Genomic DNA, 20,399 nt, shown 5'->3' with positions numbered 1-20,399 from the left:
GGAGTAAAATACAAATTGGGCAATTACAGATCCGTTCCAGATCATTATTAAAACAACACAAAACAAAATATTCATTACTAGTTACACTGCTCAATTTATATAACACCCATTCAAAATAAGCCAATCGGACAAAAATAAAAACTAGCTTCCCAGGCAGTCAGACATATTAAATGAAACAGAATCAAAACAGTGAACTTAACTGTTAACCCTATACATAATCCTCCAATCACTAGAGGAGTACCTCTGGCCAGTCACTGCCTGACCTATCCAGGAATCACCAATCTGGTGATGCTAAGTATAATTCTATAGCCTACACATTGCCTACATTTCCTTAGATGTCATTAACCAATCATTGTTCCACTTTCCCACAATCAACCAATCTGGCAATCTTTCTTCTTCTTTCGGCTTTTTCTGGTTAGGGGTCGCCACAGTGGATCATCTGTCCACTCATGATTGGCAGTGGAGTTTTACGGTGTTGAGTTGCCAGCCTGGCACCCAACCTTCCACAGAAGGTACACACACGCACACACTCACACCTAGGGCCAATTTTAGAGTGTCCAATCCACCTACTGCATGTCTTTGGGATGTGGGAGGAAACCGGAGCACCCAGAGGAAACCCACGCGACCACAGAGGGGACATGCAGACTCTGCACAGAAGGCACCCTAGCCGAGAATCGAACCAGAGAACCTCTTGCTGTAAGGCGGCAATGATAACTGCTGCACCACAGTGGCCACCCAATCAACTAATCTGGCAATACTAGGTCTAAATCTATTCCCGGAACATTGCCTAATAGTAAAACCTCTCACAATAACTGTTCCCCTGTAAAAATTAAGTAAACAAGTTCACATAAAAAGTTACCAAGATACTAAAATAAATGGGCACATTGATTACTAAGAGGCCCTACCACTCATGACACGAGTGCACGTTCTATCAACTTAACAAAGGAAATCTTATTAAAAACCTCACAAGGGATCCAAATAACATGCTGACAGCCTTTAAGCTGCTAATCATATGCAAATAACCTTCCAAAAAGAGACCAAAGAACTAGCCACAATACGCTGCCTATGCTAACAATGTACATAACATTCCTGACTATTGACAACAATCGCTATCGGGTTAACAACAAATAACCACGAAAACTAATAACATAAACATAAACTCTTTGCGAATGTGCTGTAACAAAAACAGAAGCATGCTTAGCAATGACCCCCTCAGATAAACAACAAAACATTATGTGTGTCTCTACAAATTGAACACACTAGTTCTACCGAAACCTATTTAAACATATCAACAGCACCCATCACATCGACTTGACCTATGTAAAATACGTTATTCAGGGATCTTAAAAATCAAGTCAACAAATAAAACTGGCACTTGCCTGCCAGTATATCCTTATACAGCTGCTTTTAAACATGATGTTAATAAAAAATGAGGGCAATAGGCAAATATCTACCTATATCGTATACATAGGTAGACAAATGTTACTACAACTGATATTGTACAACATGATATGTTACTACAGGCAAATCAACATAATCCATTACTAAATAAAATATCTGAAGCATGATATCATAAACAGCACAACACCATGCTATTAAGATATGACTTAACATCAACTGAAGTCATCCACATCTGTTACATCAAAGCAAGTAAATAAAAATCAAAACTAAAATTAAATAAAAATAAAAATATAAAAAACAGATACTAAAGACCTACTTCTTGCGAAGGCCTCTGACTCTCAAGGCAGGTTTCAGTGAAACCTTCCCATTGAGTCCAAGTTTTGTATCTGCTTGAAGTTGTAAAATCCATGACAACTCTCTACACTCAATCCTGTTAAAAATATCACCACGCCTTATGCCGTCACAAACTTTTTCTGTAACCATAAAGGTGAAACTATGTTCACTCCCCTTTTCACTAACGTGCTTAGCTAAAGGATTACAAATATATATATATATATATATATATATATATATATATATATACATATACTTGCCTATAGCTGGCCAATTTATTGTGACACTGAATGCTACACAACATGTCTGTGAATAATGGCCTTAGTCTTGACCAAGAGCCACTAGTTACTCAAAAGGCTCCACTACATGTTCTCAAAAGAGAACTCGCCACAAGTAAATTAAACAAGTCAAACTCTGTGCAAAAATGCACCAAACTTATGAGTAAAATTGCATGACATTTTGTTTTTGTGGAGTAGATTTGTACTCCCAATGTGGGGAATGCCTTCACTCCCTTGCCTAGATCTAGCCAACCTGCTCCATAATATGCATATAACACATTCCAGATGGCATCTGTGTGTTCTGTGATGAACTGTGGAACAGGATAGTGCCCAGTGGTTACCTAATGTGTACTTCTTAGATTCATAAGTATATACTAGGCTGTCAACCACTGAGGCCTTTTTAAGCCTAGCCTTGCATCCCAAATCTCTGACAAGTTCTGGTACCCTTGGTAAGTGTAAGCAGGGGGTTGGAAGAAGAAACATTTACAAGCAGGGGCCTTGGAAATGAACCATTTACAGGCTGCCTGTGTCCATTAGAGACATAGGTGCAAAGCCAGGGATGAATTTCCTGTTTCCCATCCAGTTGTCCAAGTAACACTTCAATTGGATTAGGGAGGAACTCTGCTTCACATGATGGGGAACCTGTACCAAATAAGGGTATATTCTCTGGAATAGATACCATTCTTTCCAGCAGGTCCAATTTTCATGACAGGCAAGATTTAAATCTTTAGAACAGGTAATTCTGGTGCTGTTTGATTTGGGGAGCCTTGTATGCCAGGCATAGACCCCCCCCCCCCCTCAACAGCCTGTAGGAGACAAAATATAGGGATAGGGCTTTGGGGTGGTCTGCATATGACATGTTACTTATGTCCTGTATTCTTTTACTGAGGAACCTATCTGGACGTTCCAGTTGTTGGATATGCCCTGTTAGGTACATATCAAGGGGAGCACTGTAGTTTATAGATCTGATGAGTGGCATAATTTTGTGTATTAGTTGCACAACGTGGAATGATTCCCTTATTACGACAGAGACATGATGGCCAAAGACTAGATTATTGTCTATGTGTGTCCCCAAGCCCCTGACTACTGGGAGCGCTCATAGGGGTGTATTGTCAATATAATGGTTACCAGACATGGATAACTTTATAAATGATACTGTTATACATTTACTTTTAGTCCATGGGACTAACACCTGTTATTTATCTGTGTCAGCCTTTCCTGGAGAACATTAGTGTTTGTGGGGGATTCTATGACTGCTCCGACTCTGTAATAGTCTGCAAATCTGGTTAGCCAAAGGCCCTTTATGTCACTCTTGAGTTCAGAAAAGTAGATGCCAAAAAAGAGTGGTCACAGGACTGATCTCTCTGGGACTCTGCTGTTGACTGGCCTCTATGTAAAGGTGGATTACTCAGTTCTAACTTCCTGGGTCCTGTCTGTGAGCCAGCTGGCTGTTCAATAGGTGACCTAACCTCTTAAGTTTGTCAACGACACCCTAGTAAAGGAAGCCTCAAAAGTCTCTGCATGATATTGATGTGCTGTGCAGCAATGGATTCCATTAGTATACTGAATGTATCTCCAAAGATGTCAATATATGTATGGTATGTTGTTTATGTTGTTGTTGTTCTTCTTTCATTTAGTTGAGTTCTACTCTTTGTGACCTTAAGCAGTTTATTGTACCAGGATTGTCTGTCAATAACTAAATCTATAGTATATTGTGCTAAAAACAGTGCCCTAGGTCTCTAGTATACATTGAACCCATATCTAATTCAGGCATTCAGTGTATTATATAAGCCTTGGATCACATTGTTAAAATGTTCTGTTGAGACAGAAGAATCCATACTTACTTAACTGTTGTTAAATTGTAAGGTGTGAGGTTATTGGGGTAGATCCCATTTGCTCTTCCCCCTTTTTCCTCCTTATTAATTTACCAGTCTGCTTAATTGAACTATGGCCAGGATTCATAGAAAAATTGTGCGCAATGCAGTGGTAGTTAACAGCCATGTGATGGGTGTGAAAATTCAGAGATGATATGTAATGCATACCTTCTTATGCATAAGCCACCTGGTAAAGCAAGCATAAGAATATCAGTGCTACACACAAGGGTGCAGCACTTGACTATGAACCCGGGCCATTATAAAAGGTGTTTATTTAGCATTAAGGCTTCTAATAGCCTTTAAGGTGTTCTTGATATTTTTTTATGTAAAACATAATTGCATTTGAATGCAGGTTAAGAATGCTTCAGTGGATGTTTTTATTAAAACGCCTGGCTTCTGACAGAAAGTGCTGTAACAGTTCAGTGCTTCTCTTATTTATAAGATGCTGCCTGTAAAACAGCAGTTCTACCTAGCTGTTACATAAATGTACATGCACCTAAATGTAGTCATATGTTAGAACACATATCTGCATATATGTTTTGGCAAAATGTTAGTTTATGTACGACCATAACATTTTAGTCCCAGAAGATTTGCACTTATAATATTTTTTCGTTGTATTTATTTTCTATCAAATTTGCTACATACAGCATTCTGGGGAGAATAAACAGGAGAAGGAGTACACATTATCTGGCCTTTCTAGTTGCTAATTTGAGAGTAGTCATTCACGAAAAGACCACTAGAAACTTACTGTCTTGAGTAGTACATAAAACTCCTTCCAAAGTCAGGTGGACAATAAAATAAGTAAAAAGCTTTTAAGATGTACTGTTACAAATCTGTGGTAAGAATTTGTGTAACATTTGAATGAGTATTAATTACTTTCGGGAAGGTAGGTATTATATATAGAATAACAATAACACTGAAGCATGCATCCCTAATTACTTTGTTTCCAATGATCAGGGTAATTTAGAAGGCATCTTCACATTATTTGGTGGAATAACCCTTAGGAATTTTATTTTCAGCCATTGGCTAAGTGTAATGACTCATAATATAAATAAAAGAGATAGAATGACTCTAATTAGAAAGCTATTTTGATTGATTGGTTACACTTTTACAAAGGAGAATAAGATTGCAAAAGTTTCTAGATAATAGACTCCAAATGGATTTATTTTTAATAATTGATGATACTCCTCAAAATTATAATGAATAACAGAAGAAACTTGCCTAGCTGCAGGTAAGCGCTGGGTTCTACAAAATGGTATAATAGTGAAGTAAAAACATAAGAACCAGCAGCGTTAGCAGATGTTGCAGATTTCAGCTTAAAAAATTCAGTCGAACGATAGAAATGAACCAGTCTTCTCTTTATTCAAGGTATAAAAACGAGATAAGCGCTTTCACAAAGATGCTTCATCAGATCTCAGACAAATAAGTGTAAAATGGTCATCTTTAAATACTCTAAAAAATTAATTAACAGTTCACAAGCAATTAATAATTAAAAGGGTAATGGTATCATCTTCAGTGATGTGTGTATATAAAAATACTATGGTTTAAAACCTGATTAAAAACTCTATGTAATAAAATGCAATTATGTATATAATTATGTATATAATATTGATAGGAAATAATAAAGAACTTAAGCAACTTGCAATAGTAAAAAACAATGGAGAATGATAAAAAACTTAGGCAACTTACAGGGAAGCAGACTTCAATATTATGATATTATGATAATGAAGAGCAAACTTGACATATACTATTCACAAAAAATATATCTGTGTATAAAATAAAATGGATGTTTAAATATTCTATACTCTCAGTGTCCAGGGTGTAAATATAAGGAATGTATATGTACAACAAATATGTATATATTGGAAAAGTACATATGTTAGGAGTGTATATATATTATTATAGACATGAGGGATTTCTACCCTCATTCCCCATTTTATTTAACATTCCTTCTTAGCCTTAGTTTGGGTCTAATCGAGGCTCTTTCATTCAAACCAGACCCTTGATCAGCTCTCAATTTAATAATCCATTCTGTCTCTCTGCTCTCTGTGTGGGTTTTAATGTCACCCCCTCTAGAGTTGGGAATTATCACCTCCAGTACTTTGAAGGAGAACCTATGCTGTGTATCTGTCATAATAACATGCTTTGCCAAGGCATTCTGAGTGGTCCCCTTTTTCATGTGATAAACATGCTCCCTCATGCGATCTCTCAAGGGGCGGTTGGTTTTACCAACATAGAAGCTAGTACATAATTGGCACCTGGCCAAATAAATGACGTGTGAAGTCATGCAATCCGCTGTCACCAGTGTCTGATAATATCTGCCATTGTCAGGGTGATGGAACCCTGGTGTATCATCTATGTAACAACAGAAGTTACATCGTCCGCATGGTCTGGTGTAACCATCCATTCTATCTCCTTCTCTATGAAACACAGAGCATAGTCTCCTCTTCAAGTTATTCTTATTTCTATACCTGCAGCTAGGCAAGTTTCTTCTGTTATTCATTACATTTCCTGGCTCTTAGCTGCAGGAGCAGATTGCTTTTCTTGTTCCTCATACGCAATGGCTGACATTGAATTGGACTACGTACCCAGAGAAGAACTTCGTGGGAACGTTGTTTCGGCTGACAGTGCCATCGAACGGAGATTCCGGCAACACCTGAAGGGTTCCGGTAGTGCATCGTGGTTCTTAGAAACTGAAAAGACTGTTACCGATGCATCTGGGCAGCACCTGGACATAAGCAGGATTTACTCGTTACTAGAGAGCATGGAAAAAGACTTTATGAAGCTCAAAAGGCTTCAAACCCAGCGACTTCATTTTCAGACTAAGGCTAAGAAGGAATGTTAAATAAAATGGGGAATGAGGGTAGAAATCCCTCATGTCTATAATAATATATATACACTCCTAACATATGTACTTTTCCAATATATACATATTTGTTGTACATATACATTCCTTATATTTACACCCTGGACACTGAGAGTATAGAATATTTAAACATCCATTTTATTTTATACACAGATATATTTTTTGTGAATAGTATATGTCAAGTTTGCTCTTCATTATCATAATATCATAATATTGAAGTCTGCTTCTGTAAGTTGCCTAAGTTTTTTATCATTCTCCATTGTTTTTTACTATTGCAAGTTGCTTAAGTTCTTTATTATTTCCTATCAATATTATATACATAATTATATACATAATTGCATTTTATTACATAGAGTTTTTAATCAGGTTTTAAACCATAGTATTTTTATATACACACATCACTGAAGATGATACCATTACCCTTTTAATTATTAATTGCTTGTGAACTGTTAATTAATTTTTTAGAGTATTTAAAGATGACCATTTTACACTTATTTGTCTGAGATCTGATGAAGCATCTTTGTGAAAGCGCTTATCTCGTTTTTATACCTTGAATAAAGAGAAGACTGGTTCATTTCTATCGTTCGACTGAATTTTTTAAGCTGAAATCTGCAACATCTGCTAACGCTGCTGGTTCTTATGTTTTTACTTCACTATTATACCATTTTGTAGAACCCAGCGCTTACCTGCAGCTAGGCAAGTTTCTTCTGTTATTCATTACATTTCCTGGCTCTTAGCTGCAGGAGCAGATTGCTTTTCTTGTTCCTCATACGCAATGGCTGACATTGAATTGGACTACGTACCCAGAGAAGAACTTCGTGGGAACGTTGTTTCGGCTGACAGTGCCATCGAACGGAGATTCCGGCAACACCTGAAGGGTTCCGGTAGTGCATCGTGGTTCTTAGAAACTGAAAAGACTGTTACCGATGCATCTGGGCAGCACCTGGACATAAGCAGGATTTACTCGTTACTAGAGAGCATGGAAAAAGACTTTATGAAGCTCAAAAGGCTTCAAACCCAGCGACTTCATTTTCAGCTGTGCCTTGAGCGGAACATCATACCGAGAGGCCTCCGAGTTTTTAACATGCCCAGTCAGGGCAAGGACTACCCTGAGCTTCTTGCTCAATGGCAGCGCCTCAATATTGAGGTGAGTAGGAGTTATTTGAAACTGCTTATTGAATTTTTTAAGCCTGAAGAGGCTAAATTATCCGATGAGTTGGATAACAAACAGCGAGCTTTGTTCAGTGAATTTGCTCCTGACATTATAATACCTTTGTTCGAGAATATGCTAGATAGTGTCTCTGCTTTTGAGAGGAAATTATTTCAGCAGAAGAGACATAAAGTAATTAGAGACATGAACGATTTCAAAAACGGACATATTTTTGTTTGGCCCAGGTTCAATTCTAATGAACCGGGCAGGACTGTTAATGTTAATTATCCTACTATGTCACAACGTGATACCAATGTTGAGACAGTTTCTGTTCAAAAGAATGTATTAGTTACACATAATGCTATGAATACTGAGCCACTTGTAGTAAACATAAATCCAAGTCAGACTTTAAATTCTGACATGAATATTCCTGCTGGTAATGAAAAACAATGTGATGTGTTGACAACTGATTTTAATAATGACTCTACTGATGTAATACATATGGTGCACACCCCCACTACAGAGAGCACCAATTTATATCCTGAAGTTAAGATCACCAATACTACAGGATACCAACAACATGAGAAGCTTAAACCTTTGTCCATAGATAATGAGCAGGTCGTTAGACCCAAAACTTCGAATTTACAATTAGCTGTCATTCCCACCCCCGATGGACTTCCGAAGTTGTCTTTTCCCCTGCCTGTGAGAGCGGAGAAGATGCCCCGCTCCCGCTCCATGAGCAGGGGCAGACAGAAGAGGAAGCTATCGGAGGAAGATTTCCCCCAGAAAACATTGAGAAAGATGTGGACAAACAAACGCTAGTGCATAACATTTCTCACTATATATTGAATGTTGATGAACAACGACTACTTAATAAAGGGCTGAATTTTATCCCTAAATGTCAGAGTCAATTGACAGACAGTGTCGTTGACTTGAAATTATTTTGTAGAAATGCTATGTTGAAGTATATATTCAAAGACCACTCTGAAATTGACACTGAGCATGAATTTAAATTCAAGAATCGGAGTGAGTACACACCGATTAATCACCCATTGGTTGAGGCTTACATGAGACTAACTGAAGAGGAACTCCATAATTACTATGAGAATAGAACTACCAAGAAACACCCCTTTGTGAGAGATAATTTAACCTACAGAGAAAGGGCGAGCCTCAAGAAGTTACAGAATAACCCAGATATCACCATCAGACCGGCTGATAAAGGTGGTAAGGTAGTTGTTATGGATACTACAGACTACATCACACGAATGAACTCTATGTTAAGTGATGACTTCTACATGAAGATAACATCACAGTACGTAGAAGGAGTCATTAAGCATGTACATGACACCATCAATGATATATTTCAAGGGGAGTTAATAGATCAAGATTTATTTCAATACCTCATGATTTTTCATCCCATGACACCCACTATACATGGCTTACCGAAGATACATAAAGATCCCATCGAACCACCCATGAGACCGATAGTGTCAGGTCGAGATTGGGTGACTGAACATCTATCAGTGTATGTAGAGAAGCACCTGAGACCGGTGTTGAATTCTAACAGAATCGTCCTCAGAGACTCGAAACAATTTTTGCTTGACTTATATGACTGTACCAAGGATATGAGCATCACACTTGACTATTTTTTTGTCACCTTTGATGTTCAATCCTTGTTTACAGTCATACCTAACCACATGGGCTTACAGTATGTGATCAACTATTTGAGAATGCATAGTGGGTATACGCCTGTAAAGATTGATTTGATAACATGTTTTTTAGAATTAGTCCTGGAAAATAATCTATTCACGTTTAATGGAGATTTTTACAAACAAAAGGACGGCGTAGCTATGGGCACTCCTTGTGCCAATAGCTACGCCAACATGTATCTGGCCTATTGGGAAGAACAGGTCTTGTTTAATGAGAGATTATTTAAAGACCATGTTGTATACTACCGTCGTTTTGTCGACGATTTATTTATTCTGTGGAAAGGCACATCTGAACAACTAGAGAGATTTTTTAACACTTTGAATAATTTGACTACATGTTTGAAATTCTCTATGGAGTATTCACAGTATAAAATAAATTTTCTTGACATGTACATTGAGAGGATTGATGACAATTTCATCAACACCGGGGTCTATAGGAAGAGCTGTTACAGCAACAACTTACTTGATAGAACTAGTATGCACCCTCCGCATGTCTTCAGAAATATAATTAGAGGACAAGCAATCAGGGCATCAAGACTAAATCCCACCGAATCTGGCTTTGAAACAGAACTTAACAACCTGAGAGATAGACTATACTCTAGAGGTTATAGAGAGGATGAAGTTAACACACAGTTTAGTGATATGTCAGATCTGAGATCCACTACAGGGGCTCCTTACTTTGGACCTGTTGAGTTGACCCCTCCCTCTATTGATAAGATCAATGTTTTTGGGGGCTTAAAGTTCATTACACAATTTTCTTCAGATCATAATGAACTGAAAGATATATTTAGCAAACATTGGGGGGTACTATGCACCAATGATGAAGTTAAAAACATAGTAGGGGACAGACCCAGATTCTTGTATAGAAATAAGAATAACTTGAAGAGGAGACTATGCTCTGTGTTTCATAGAGAAGGAGATAGAATGGATGGTTACACCAGACCATGCGGACGGTGTAACTTCTGTTGTTACATAGATGATACACCAGGGTTCCATCACCCTGACAATGGCAGATATTATCAGACACTGGTGACAGCGGATTGCATGACTTCACACGTCATTTATTTGGCCAGGTGCCAATTATGTACTAGCTTCTATGTTGGTAAAACCAACCGCCCCTTGAGAGATCGCATGAGGGAGCATGTTTATCACATGAAAAAGGGGACCACTCAGAATGCCTTGGCAAAGCATGTTATTATGACAGATACACAGCATAGGTTCTCCTTCAAAGTACTGGAGGTGATAATTCCCAACTCTAGAGGGGTGACATTAAAACCCACACAGAGAGCAGAGAGACAGAATGGATTATTAAATTGAGAGCTGATCAAGGGTCTGGTTTGAATGAAAGAGCCTCGATTAGACCCAAACTAAGGCTAAGAAGGAATGTTAAATAAAATGGGGAATGAGGGTAGAAATCCCTCATGTCTATAATAATATATATACACTCCTAACATATGTACTTTTCCAATATATACATATTTGTTGTACATATACATTCCTTATATTTACACCCTGGACACTGAGAGTATAGAATATTTAAACATCCATTTTATTTTATACACAGATATATTTTTTGTGAATAGTATATGTCAAGTTTGCTCTTCATTATCATAATATCATAATATTGAAGTCTGCTTCCCTGTAAGTTGCCTAAGTTTTTTATCATTCTCCATTGTTTTTTACTATTGCAAGTTGCTTAAGTTCTTTATTATTTCCTATCAATATTATATACATAATTATATACATAATTGCATTTTATTACATAGAGTTTTTAATCAGGTTTTAAACCATAGTATTTTTATATACACACATCACTGAAGATGATACCATTACCCTTTTAATTATTAATTGCTTGTGAACTGTTAATTAATTTTTTAGAGTATTTAAAGATGACCATTTTACACTTATTTGTCTGAGATCTGATGAAGCATCTTTGTGAAAGCGCTTATCTCGTTTTTATACCTTGAATAAAGAGAAGACTGGTTCATTTCTATCGTTCGACTGAATTTTTTAAGCTGAAATCTGCAACATCTGCTAACGCTGCTGGTTCTTATGTTTTTACTTCACTATCAAAATTATAATGTCTCTTTTCATAGAGAATGTTTTCATACATCTGTAAAACTAGAAACAGAATCTGAAAATAAATTCATGATATTAGATTTATTTATTTATTTTACATTTGTTGACCGGGTTAGTCCGACTAGATACTTGTCCATTTTCAGCGGAGGCCCGGGGAGAAAAGCTCTATACATACTTACAGAAAGTGTTATATTAATCAAGTTAAAGCACTGTTACAGATACAGTACATAAGATAAAAGTCATTCATTCTGTCATATATAAATCTGATTTGTTACAGAGCAACAATTAGAAAGCAATGTAGGGGTGGCCAAAAGACCTCTTTAACACATGTTTATATTGCCAGAGTTAGTCAGGATTAGAACAAGGACATAGCCATTGCCTTTTAAAGTGCTGTTTTAGATTTGTTTTGAATTGGGTTAGAACGGGTTCTGAAGTGAACTCAGCAGGAAGTGAGCTCCATATTTTACCAACAGAGTTGGCATATAGAGAGCCACCAGATGAGTTGTTGCTTTTGACGGTTTGGACTAGTAATTTGTTGGATGAGCAAAGTGTCTTGAGGTTGCTGTAAGAGGTGATCATTTTTGTAAGTATGGGTGTGTTTTCAGGTCGGTAGAGAATTTTATGTGCTACTATTAGCTGATTGTACTGAAGTGCAATTCTAGCCACTCTAGATTATTTAGGTTCAGACAGTGGTGTGTTCTGTGTGCTACTCCAGTTGCAAATCTAGCAATATGATTAAATCAGCTCGAGCGTTTATTAAGGTCAAACTTACTCAAGTTCGTGAAGAGAGGGGATGCATAAAGGAGGGTGGAAAGTAAATGTGTACGGCCGGCAATTACCATCCTAACTAGTGGAGTGAGGAAAGGTTTGATCTTGTATAGTGAGAAAAAGTTTTTTATTAACTTTTTTAATAGTTTGATTAATATGCATATCAAACTTGAGGTTATTATCAGCTGTTACACCTAAGAGTTTAGTACAGGAATCTGGAACAATGACAGTGCCATTGTTAGATTTTATAGTAAAGGTTGGATTGGAAGCTTTACGGGTGGGGGAGAAAAGCAGTAGCTTTGTTTTGTTAGTATTTAATAGGAGACATTGATTACAAAGCCAATTTTCAACAGTATTAAAAACATTTTGAGCTAGAGTCTGCAGACTTAAAGGGGATGTGTCAGAGCAAATCAGAGTAGAGTCATCTGCATATTGAATACAGGTGGCTGTTGGGATGACTGTATACAGGTCATTAATAAAGATAGAAAATAATAGGGGTCCTAATATAGAGCCCTGAGGGATCCCAATGGTGATTGGTAGAAGGGAAGATAGTTTGTTCTGCCATAGTACAGCCTGGTGTCTGCCACTCAGATAAGATTTGAACATTGGATAGCCTGGACATCTAGGAGAATAGTTTTAAGTGTGTGTATGAGTAGTCGGTGGTTGACCATGTCGAAGGCTTTGGAGAGATCAAGAAAGAGGGCAGAAGAAAGTTTATTGTTGTTTCGGTTTTGATTAATAACATTGGAGAAGGAGAGGAGGTCTGTGGTTGTACTGTGGAATGGTCTGAAACCATGCTGCAAGTTAGCCAGGAGATTGTGCTGAATGAGATGGTTCAGGAGTTATTTATGGATGCACTTCTCCATAATTTTAGCCAGGGGTGACAAAATACCTATAGGTCTGTAATCTGACAGTTCAGTGGAACTGCCCCATTTGTGGAGTGGAATAACATGGGATGTCTTCCAGATGGAGGGGATAGTTGCTTCTGATATAGTTCTTTTGATCAGGATAGAGATCGGGTATGCTATGGCATCTATAACTTTTTGTAGATACTCAGCTGGGAGGAGATCCGCTGCAAGGGTGGTAGATTTTAGTTTCTTGATTAGGGCACGGATAAGTGATGTGGAAATTGGTTGAAAGTTAAAGGGGAGTTGAGAACTAGGTGTGGCAGCATTAGGACTTGGATAACTGGGAGATAGTTGGTTAGCTAGTGACTGGATAGTTTCTGTGAAGAAACTATTAAAGGAATTGGCAATGCCTTCCAAAGGTTTTTGGGTGGTAGCCAAGGGGGTAGGAGTTGTGCAGTGCCCTGGGTGAATAAGTTTATTTATGCCTGCCCAAATCATTTGCGGATTGTTTTTGCGGATCTATTGTTTCTGCCCATTGTCTAACGAAATATATGTGATACTGTTAAACAGTCTAATATCCAGTTTTCTTCTTCTCTTCCATGTACATCTGCTTCCCATCAGTCCACATTTTTGTTGAATTATGTATTCTTTTCTTTACTTTTCCAGCTCCCGTGAAATATACTTTCCTGCTTTTCTTTCCCTTGCAATTGATAATCGGAGTATCACATTTTACCTGAGCCTTTTTCCAGTTTGTTTTTAGATTATGTCAGTTTATTTTTGTATACTTTTTTCCGAAGGTTATTTCTTTTTCTGAAAGGTGCATCATTCTGGAGTTTACTGACTTACTAAAACATGCTAGGCAACATTTCAATTGTATAAATAAAACATAAAAATAGAAAGTATAAGAAAAGAAGTGCCAGAATCCTGGTATTCCTTTGTTGCTTATTTTGCATCCATTATTGTTGCGATAGTTATGTGGATTTTGTATCTATGATTGGTGGGAGGGGTAAAGCCCCATTCCTTGTAGGTGACAGTTTTTATTATTTCTGTCCATTTATAGGTCAGCATATCACAGTTTACAATTGTGTGAATTATTCTTTGTGAAAGTTTTTACCTTGAATAATTTTTTTTTAATTTTTCTTCATTTAAGTTCTTTTTTAGTCTGCCTATGGGACTTATGATACAGAGCTTCAGAGTACCACTTGCCAGTTACTCTAAAACTTTCTACCAGTTTGTCTTTGTTCAGAAAGCTCTCCATGGCTGACCACAGTACCCCAGATAAGGTCTCATAAATTGTATTAAAAATTGATGTTAGAAAATGTTAAATATTCAAGTATGTAGAATTCTGATTAGAAAAGTCGTAAAATTGTGTTGATAAATACATCTGTAATTTTGCATGCAGATAAACATACGTGAACATGTAAGCTCATGCGTGTATGCACACACACACACACACACACACACACACACACACACACACACACACACACACACACACACACACACACACACATTTTTAAAAGTATGAACAATGGCGCTTTTAACACAGACAGGTAGCCAAAAAAAACACATATACATTTCAAATTAAAAGCATATCTTTCCTTTATTTTGATGTCTTCACATTTTATAGTGGTATTTGTAACTCCAGCCAGGAATTGTTCTTTTACTTACCTATTAAATGCCAGCTTGTGAATGGGAGTATCCTCCTAGAAGCATTGGAAACAGAGGTGAGGTCAGGTTCTTCACGTTTATATTGCACTCATCATATTTTATAAGTTGAAAGCATTACAGAAACATAAGCATTAGCAATAATTTCCTGATGAGATAGGTAATAAATGGCAACAGAATGATTTCTTCAAATGCTAGACAATTGATCACTAACTCAGCAAAATCACCACAGTGTCAAAATATTACCGTGTTTATAGTTTAATAACATTTAGAAAATAGATTTGGATAATAAGGGAACCCATTTGGCACTTAATACCCTATAGGGAAGAATTAATATACAGGAAGTGCCTGGTAAAACAAGTCTGCTTATTCATAGCTCAAAATCCATGTAATGTGAATAAAATCTTTTATAGTAACTTTCATTTTCTTTCTATTTGCTAACCACTTTGTTTTAAGAAGGTCAGAGAGCAAAAGAGAAAAACAAAACATAAATGCAAATAAGTACAGCAGTAGTTAGGATCTGTGTGTGTGTGTGTGTGTGTGTGTGTGTGTGTGTGTGTGTGTGTGTGTGTGTCTGTGTATATATTTGCATGTCTTGAGATACTTTACACTTTAAGTGTCTGACAGCAATGAGCTGAAGTACATTATTATAGCTATTTATATATTAATTCATTTAATCACAGTCAGACATCTGAGCTGTATACAGTCAACTCAGTGGCTACATCTGTGTGTATGCATATATACGGTTGTATGCCTTGTAATGGATTACACTGTAAGTGTCTGACAACAATGAGATGAAACATTATTGTAGCTATTATTTATATATTAATTAATTTCATTACAATCAGACATTTGAGCAACACACAGTCAACTCAGTGATGACATTTGTGCGTCTGTGTGTGTGTGTGTGTGTGTGTGTGTGTGTGTGTGTGTGTGTGTGTGTGTGTGTGAGAGTCTGTCTACAGTGGGCAGTTGTGACCATTTACAATATGTGTGTCTGTCAACAGTGACATAAAACATATATATTATGGCTATTATTTATGTATTTTACATTTGATCACAATCAGATATCTCAGATGTAGGCAGTAAAGTGGAACTAGTAAGCCCATTTTGTATGTATCTAAGTGTGTGAGTCTATATGTATGCTATATCTGTATGCGATATATATATATATATGTATGTGTGTGTGTGTGTGTGTGTGTGTGTGTGTGTGTGTGTGTGTGTGTGTGTGTGTGTGTGTGTGTGTGTGTGCTTATGTGTATATCTATATATCTATCTATATACATATATGTCAGTGTCATTAGGAGTGTGTGTGTGTGTGTGTGTGTGTGTGTGTGTGTGTGTGTGTGTGTGTGTGTGTGTGTGTGTGTGTGTGTCTGCATGTAGCAGATGTTTTAAATACTTACATACATATTCTGAATTTAAAACACATCCTCTGACAACAATTAGATATCTCTCACTAGGGTGGCATCAGGCCACAGAGTACACCAGGGTGGTCTACTATTTCCCTGTAATACCTAACGTGTCAGGTATTATTGTATGCTTATACAGTTGACAAGAAAACCTGACCAATCATATTGCTAGCTACCTGTGCATCAAATCAGTTTCATGCACAAGTGAAAACTTGTGCAAACCACCTAGACCTCACATTCATTCACAGATCTCTACTCCTTCAGGCTCCTCAAAGTCCAACAGACTGATATTTATCAGTGAAAAATTATCAAACATAGAAATACTCAAATCAAAAGGCAATCAGTAAAAAAATACCAAACTGCAGAAATAAACACCCCAGTTCCAATACATCACTAAGCCTGCAAAAAATATAATAAAGATATAAAACAAAACTGAAATCAGGACCGTGGCACAAGTCAACATATCTTAAAGTAATAAATGCACTAAACACTCATATTTAAGTGCATTGTCTGAATAAAAATAGTAAAAGGCATCCGAAAAAGCAAAACATAGACTCCTGAAGAAAATTATAACATAAACTTCACAAAGCAGTGTAGGAAGATGTAAGAACACGAAACAAAAACTGTAGTTCCCTAGCAAAAAAAGACTTTCTAAACTATGAATCAGTGTACACCCCCCACACACACACACACACACACACAAGAAAGACTTTGTCAGACATTTTTTGACTTAGGAGGTAAAGCTGAATAAAATGCATATTAAAATGGAAATAATATGCACAGAAAATATTACCATAGAAACTAAATCAAATAAAGGCAACAAGCATATCATCAAATCAGTTTAAGAAAAATAATGACGGTGGAAATGCATTACTGTTTACATATATGTTATTTTCAGTTCTTCAGAGTCTACACCAAATTGATAACCATGGTGAATACTTTTGGGGTGCAGTAAGCATATTACCAGCTAAACCAACTTAAAAATTTTGGTGAGACCATTACTGCTTGCTTATATGTGTCTTTCAGTACTTGAAGTTGACACCAAAATGGTGACTTTTGTGAATATATGTGAGGCTGTGTTACCTAAAAAGTTGTGTGAATGTTAATAAAGCATGGTTTTACAGAGTTATAATTTTCCTTATCTGGAATTTATTTTAGCTGCTGTGTAATGTTATCACTTATTCACAAATTAGACTATGCAGTAGCATGTATGCTCATTTAACAGAAGGTTCGATTAAAAGGCTACCTGGAAATTGTCATCCCAGAATTCCACCCAGTTAAACATGTATAACCCTGAACAGCAATCAGTTAGTTAAATGAGCAGAGGATTTACTATAAAATATGCTACAAAAGAGAATTAGCATACATAATGATAAAATTCATACTGAAAAAAAGAAATACAGATGCTCATTTTATGTGTAATAGGGCACTTGGAGGTGTTCATAATACAGATGTTATTGTATGCCTTGGAATTGGCAGGCACTCATTTTGAAGTTTGTGCTTCAAGACTCACATGGGAATGTGATAATACAGTGGATATAAAAAGTTTACACACACCCTGTTAAAATTACAGGTTTTGTGATATAAAGAAATGAGACCACAATAAATCATTTCAAAACTTTTCCCACCTTTAATGTGACCTATAACCTGCACAATTCATTTGAAAAACAAACAAATCTGCTAGGGGAAAAATATAAAAAATAAAAAACGTACAATAAGCTGGTTATTCTTATTGCTTATTACAGACTTAATCATATCTCTGTTATGTATTTTAACACAAAGTCATATAGAAATTATTCTTGCCAATGTTTGGTAATGTAGACAAGAAGAGTAGGGAGGTATTGTTATAGCTGACCAATTGGCAATCATCAAGATGAATGTCAGTGGCATGCAAACTGGCAGGGACTGTCAACAGTTAAAATAGATGCTGAAATGTAATATCTCTCCAAAGAAAAAGGTAAAAAGCTCACCTTACAGAAATTAATTACACATTTTTCACGGGGCCAATTAAAATGTTTTTTTAAAGGCAGCTAATTTAAAGTGCCTTCCATCAAAATGAATTCCATATGAGAAGATTTTTGACAAATACATTATACACTACATAGACCGTATGAGGAAAAATGCTTAGCTATATCTTCTGTTAAGGAACCATCTAAAGTGAGCTGTTTTACATAGTATATCTGCTTTTAATTTATCTTTGTATACATGGCACTGTATATGCTGTTTCCCAAGGCTGAATTAAATACAAGTTATATATAAATAACTCTTTTTCAGTGGAAAATGGATTGGAAAGCACAGGCATAGAGACCTCACAATTCAACCTATCTGTCACAGATCCAGCAGCTTGGGCTACAACCATGAGCAACTTAGGAATGGTCCCAGTGGGACTGACTGGGCAACAGATTCTTCCAGGTAAGTTCTATTTCTGCTGGCTTGTCCTTGGTATTTAAACATGAGATGATATAATTTTAATATATGTTGCAAAGTGCTCAATAATAGTAATTAAGTAAAAGCTGCTCTTACGTTACAAAGAAAAACACACAGTTTAAAGTGTGCTGCATGCTGTGTTTTTAGGAGGTAAGGGTCTGTTTACCTTTGCTAAATAATTGTCAGGAATTTTAAAAATAGACAAAAGAGGCAAGAATGGAATATGTCTTGCCGTCTCTCCTGAAATCTGTTACTTTAGAAATATACCACTCTCAGTTGTGCTGTAGTGTAAAGTATCCACTTGAAAACCTACAGTGTATTTTAAAGATTAAATATGAAACTGTAGAGCCACTATTATTGTATGAACCAGAGTTCTCCAAATAATGATTTCCTAATTTTCTGAACCTGTTATACTAATATGAGAAATTCTAATAGAATCTATTACACTGGTAGAAACAGTGCATTATGTTAAATCTAGCCTCCTTTAAAACTCAGTGTGAAAGCAAGACATCACTTAATGGTAGACAGAAGTAGCATCTGAGACTTTTATTTCCTTATGTCTGCTGCAGTCTATAGACTATAGTTTTTCAACATCTTTATTACTAATATAAGGAGCTGAGAGAAGAAATTATGTGGCCCCTATGAGCCCACTGAATGAGTCTATTGTACATTTATTATCTATAAACTTGCACTGGCTTGCTGAAGAGAATTCTTGATGTACAATGTTTTAAACTGATGCACAAGAGTTCATAATGTTCTTCATATTGATCACTGCTGCAGTACCTTAAGCTACAAGAGGTCATATCCTACATAGGATGTCACAACTAGCCAGCTTCCAAAGCTTTAGGGAACCTTGCACATGCCCAAACCATTAGTTGACTTGAGCTGAGATGACTAAAAAACAGGTTTCGGTGCCAAGCCCTTTAGAGCTTTTCTGCTAATGAAGAGAAAACATCTCTGAAGGCTTTTGAGAATCAGTGGTCAGCATGTACTGTTCTATTGCTGGGCAGATAAGTTTACTTTGTAGAAAAAACTTCCACATATTATTCTTTTTGTTTAAATTTACTTTTCTCTACTTTTAAACAGGGGGACACTTTTGTTTCTGACAGATTAAAAGCTAGTTTAAACATTCCAAAACTAGTTTTCTGTACAGAAACTGTATTTAATGTACTTTTTTGGCCTGATAATGTGTGTTACAATGGCAAACGTAGTTGAAAGCTAAATCCCTTTATTTCATGAAGCGCTTTTCGTCTAAAGCCAATGCTCAAACTTCATCAGATACTTAAAAATTAACTGTTACCATTTAAATAATGTTACACATTAGTCAGCTGACAATTGTATTTAAAGCAACATATACCTTTTCCATTTTAAAATCATACACTTTAAAATACTTTCATTATTAAATAGAGTTTTATAATACCCTATGGGCTAAAAACTATCTAATTGAACAACACTAAGCTTATATGCTTAAATCAGCTCAAACAAGAATAATAAACATAGCGATGCATCAACGGACTATAACAAAAACCAATTTATATCTTAAAAACTGGTTGATTACTGCCAACAGCTAGCAATTCTATATGCAC

The 20,399-nt window shown here is 36.4% G+C and overlaps 1 protein-coding gene across 1 annotated transcript in view; it reads left to right on the top strand.

The window, feature by feature from the left end:
• Positions 1-20,399, top strand: part of ENOX1 (ecto-NOX disulfide-thiol exchanger 1) — a 2,044,058-nt gene that overhangs the window by 1,045,138 nt on the left and 978,521 nt on the right. Inside the window, exon 4 of the mRNA XM_044071707.1 lies at positions 18,661-18,798. Within this exon, the coding sequence (XP_043927642.1) occupies positions 18,661-18,798 (138 nt within the window). The remainder of the gene's footprint in view (positions 1-18,660; positions 18,799-20,399) is intronic.

Source organism: Protopterus annectens, chromosome 5.part0 (genome assembly GCF_019279795.1).
Source record: "Protopterus annectens isolate FY-2018-M chromosome 5.part0, PAN1.0, whole genome shotgun sequence".
NCBI lineage: Eukaryota > Metazoa > Chordata > Ceratodontiformes > Protopteridae > Protopterus > Protopterus annectens.
This window is presented reverse-complemented; position numbering and strand designations above follow the sequence as displayed.